The sequence below is a fragment of the Oratosquilla oratoria genome, chromosome 3 (genome assembly GCF_046742065.1).
Source record: "Oratosquilla oratoria isolate Oo_2021 chromosome 3, ASM4674206v1, whole genome shotgun sequence".
NCBI lineage: Eukaryota > Metazoa > Arthropoda > Malacostraca > Stomatopoda > Squillidae > Oratosquilla > Oratosquilla oratoria.
In genome coordinates, this window is record NC_134779.1 from 25,688,518 (window position 1) to 25,691,017 (window position 2,500).

The following is a 2,500-nucleotide window of genomic DNA, read 5'->3' on the forward strand; positions in this document are numbered from 1 at the left end:
GATTCCCTGAAGATCACTTTCTTTAAGAAATAAGAAACTTCTGGGAAACATGTTATCAATATATAAAGAAATTAAGAAATACATTAATTAGTTAATAGACTGATGGATAAATGAACAAACGACAATATCACTTGAGTTGTAGACAATCAATGTTCCTCCAGGATAATTTCTTTAAAGAAAAAAAAAGAAAAAAAAAAAAAAAAAAAAAAAAAAAAAAAAAAAAGAGGGGGGGGGGGAGGTCTGAATAAATGACCTCGGCTCCCAGGTTTTAGATTCATTTGATTCCCTGAAGATCACTTTCTTTAAGAAATAAGAAACTTCTGGGAAACATGTTATCAATATATAAACAAATTAAGAAATACATTAATTAATTAATAGACTGATGGATAAATGAACAAACGACAATGTCACTTGAGTTGTAGACAATCAATGTTCCTCCTGGATAATTTCTTAAAGAACAAAAAAAAAAAAAAAAAGAAGAAGGGTGGAGGAGGTCTGAATAAATGACCTCGGCTCCCAGGTTTTAGATTCATTTGATTCCCTGAAGATCACTTTCTTTAAGAAATAAGAAACTTCTGGGAAACATGTTATCAATATATAAACAAATTAAGAAATACATTAATTAATTAATAGACTGATGGATAAATGAACAAACGACAATGTCACTTGAGTTGTAGACAATCAATGTTCCTCCAGGATAATTCCTTAAAAAAAAAAAAAAAAAAAAAAAAAAAAAAGTAAGATTCCGACTCTCGCACATTAGGCGTATGTGGTCTTCCGCAGAACAAAATTTCTTGAAGAAAAAACAAAAAAATACACTTACGGGTGGAGGATTGCCGTGTGCTGAGCAAGGGAGAAGAGCACCGGTGGTGTTGGAGAAGTGGAGGCGAGATGGAGGCTCGTGGAGGAATACAGGTCCACTTCCCTCCTCTTCTGCAGCCTCCAGGTATCCCTGTGCGCCTGCAAGTGAAAGGATAACAATAACAATAACAATAACAAAAACAATAACAATAACAATAACAATAACAATAACAATAACAATAACAACAGCAATAACAATAACAATAACAATAACAATAACGACAGCAATAGCAATAACAATAACAAAATAACAATAACAAAGCAATGATAATGTCAATAGCAATAACAACAATGACAATAGCGATTACAATGATGATGATGATGATGGTGATGGTCATAATGATGATGATGATGGTGATGGTGGTGGTGATATTGATAGTAATACTGATAGTGATAGTGATACTGATAGTGATATTGATAGTGATAGTGATAGTGATAGTTATAGTGAAAGTGATAGTGATAGTGATAGTGATAGTGACAGTGATAGTGATAGTGATAGTGATAGTGATAGTGATAGTGATAGTGATAGTGATGATGATGATGATGATGATGATGATGATGATGATGATGATGATGATGATGATCTTATTTTCTTTGGGCTAACGTCACGTGATTTCATTTAGCCTTAATATGAACTCCACCACGACTAAGTTGATCGAATTATATAAAACTATACTACTACTACTACTACTGCTGCTGCTACTACAACAACAACTACTACTACTACTACTACTACTACTACTACTACTACTACTACTACTACTACTACTACTACTACTACTTGTACTACTACTACTACTACTACTACTACTACTACTACTACTACTACTACTACTACTACTACTACTACTACTACTACTACTACTATTATTATTACTACTACTACTACTTGTACTACTACTGCTACTATTTTTACTACTACTACAACTACTACTACTACTACTACTACTACTACTACTACTACTACTACTACTACTACTACTACTACTACTACTACTACTACTACAACTACTACTACTACTACTACTACTTCTACTACAACTGCTATTACTACTACTACTACTACTGCTACTACTAGTACTACTACTACTATCGCCATTACTACTACTTCTGTTACCACCACCAATACTACCACTCTAACGACAATTACTAATCATTAGTATCATAACTACAATTTCTTCCAAAACTTTTTCAAATCTGTCAATTCTATTCCTCCTCCTCCTCTATGTCCTCCTTCATGACCTCTTTCTCCTCCTCCTCCTCTTCCTCCTCCTCCTCCTTACTATCATATCTAGGACAATTGGTTCGACACTTGTTCACATGGCAGACACTTTGGTGATAAGTATCTCAAAGAAGAGGAAGGAGTGGGAGAGATATGGAAGAAGGACGAGATAAAAGAGGAGGAAGAGGAGGAGGAGGAGGAGGAGGAGGAGTAGGAGGAGGAGGAGGAGGAGGAAGAGGAGGAGGAGGAGGAGGAGGAGGAGTAGGAGGAGGAGGAGGAGAAGGAGGGTGAAGAAAGAGATGAGGAAGGAGAAGAAGAGAAAGAAGAAGAACAGGGAGAAGAAGACAAAGATAATGAGTAGGAGGAGAAGGAGAATGGAAAGGAGGGAAAGAAATGGTAGAAGGAAAAGAAGGTAGA

At 35.4% G+C, this 2,500-nt stretch overlaps 1 protein-coding gene across 2 annotated transcripts in view; it reads right to left on the minus strand.

Moving 5' to 3' along the window:
• LOC143021013 (cell adhesion molecule Dscam1-like) overlaps positions 1–2,500 on the minus strand; it is a 985,717-nt gene that overhangs the window by 609,763 nt on the left and 373,454 nt on the right. For both annotated transcript variants that reach the window (XM_076178138.1, XM_076178149.1), the window contains exon 3: positions 824–960. In XM_076178138.1, coding sequence (XP_076034253.1) covers positions 824–960 — 137 coding nt within the window. The remainder of the gene's footprint in view (positions 1–823; positions 961–2,500) is intronic.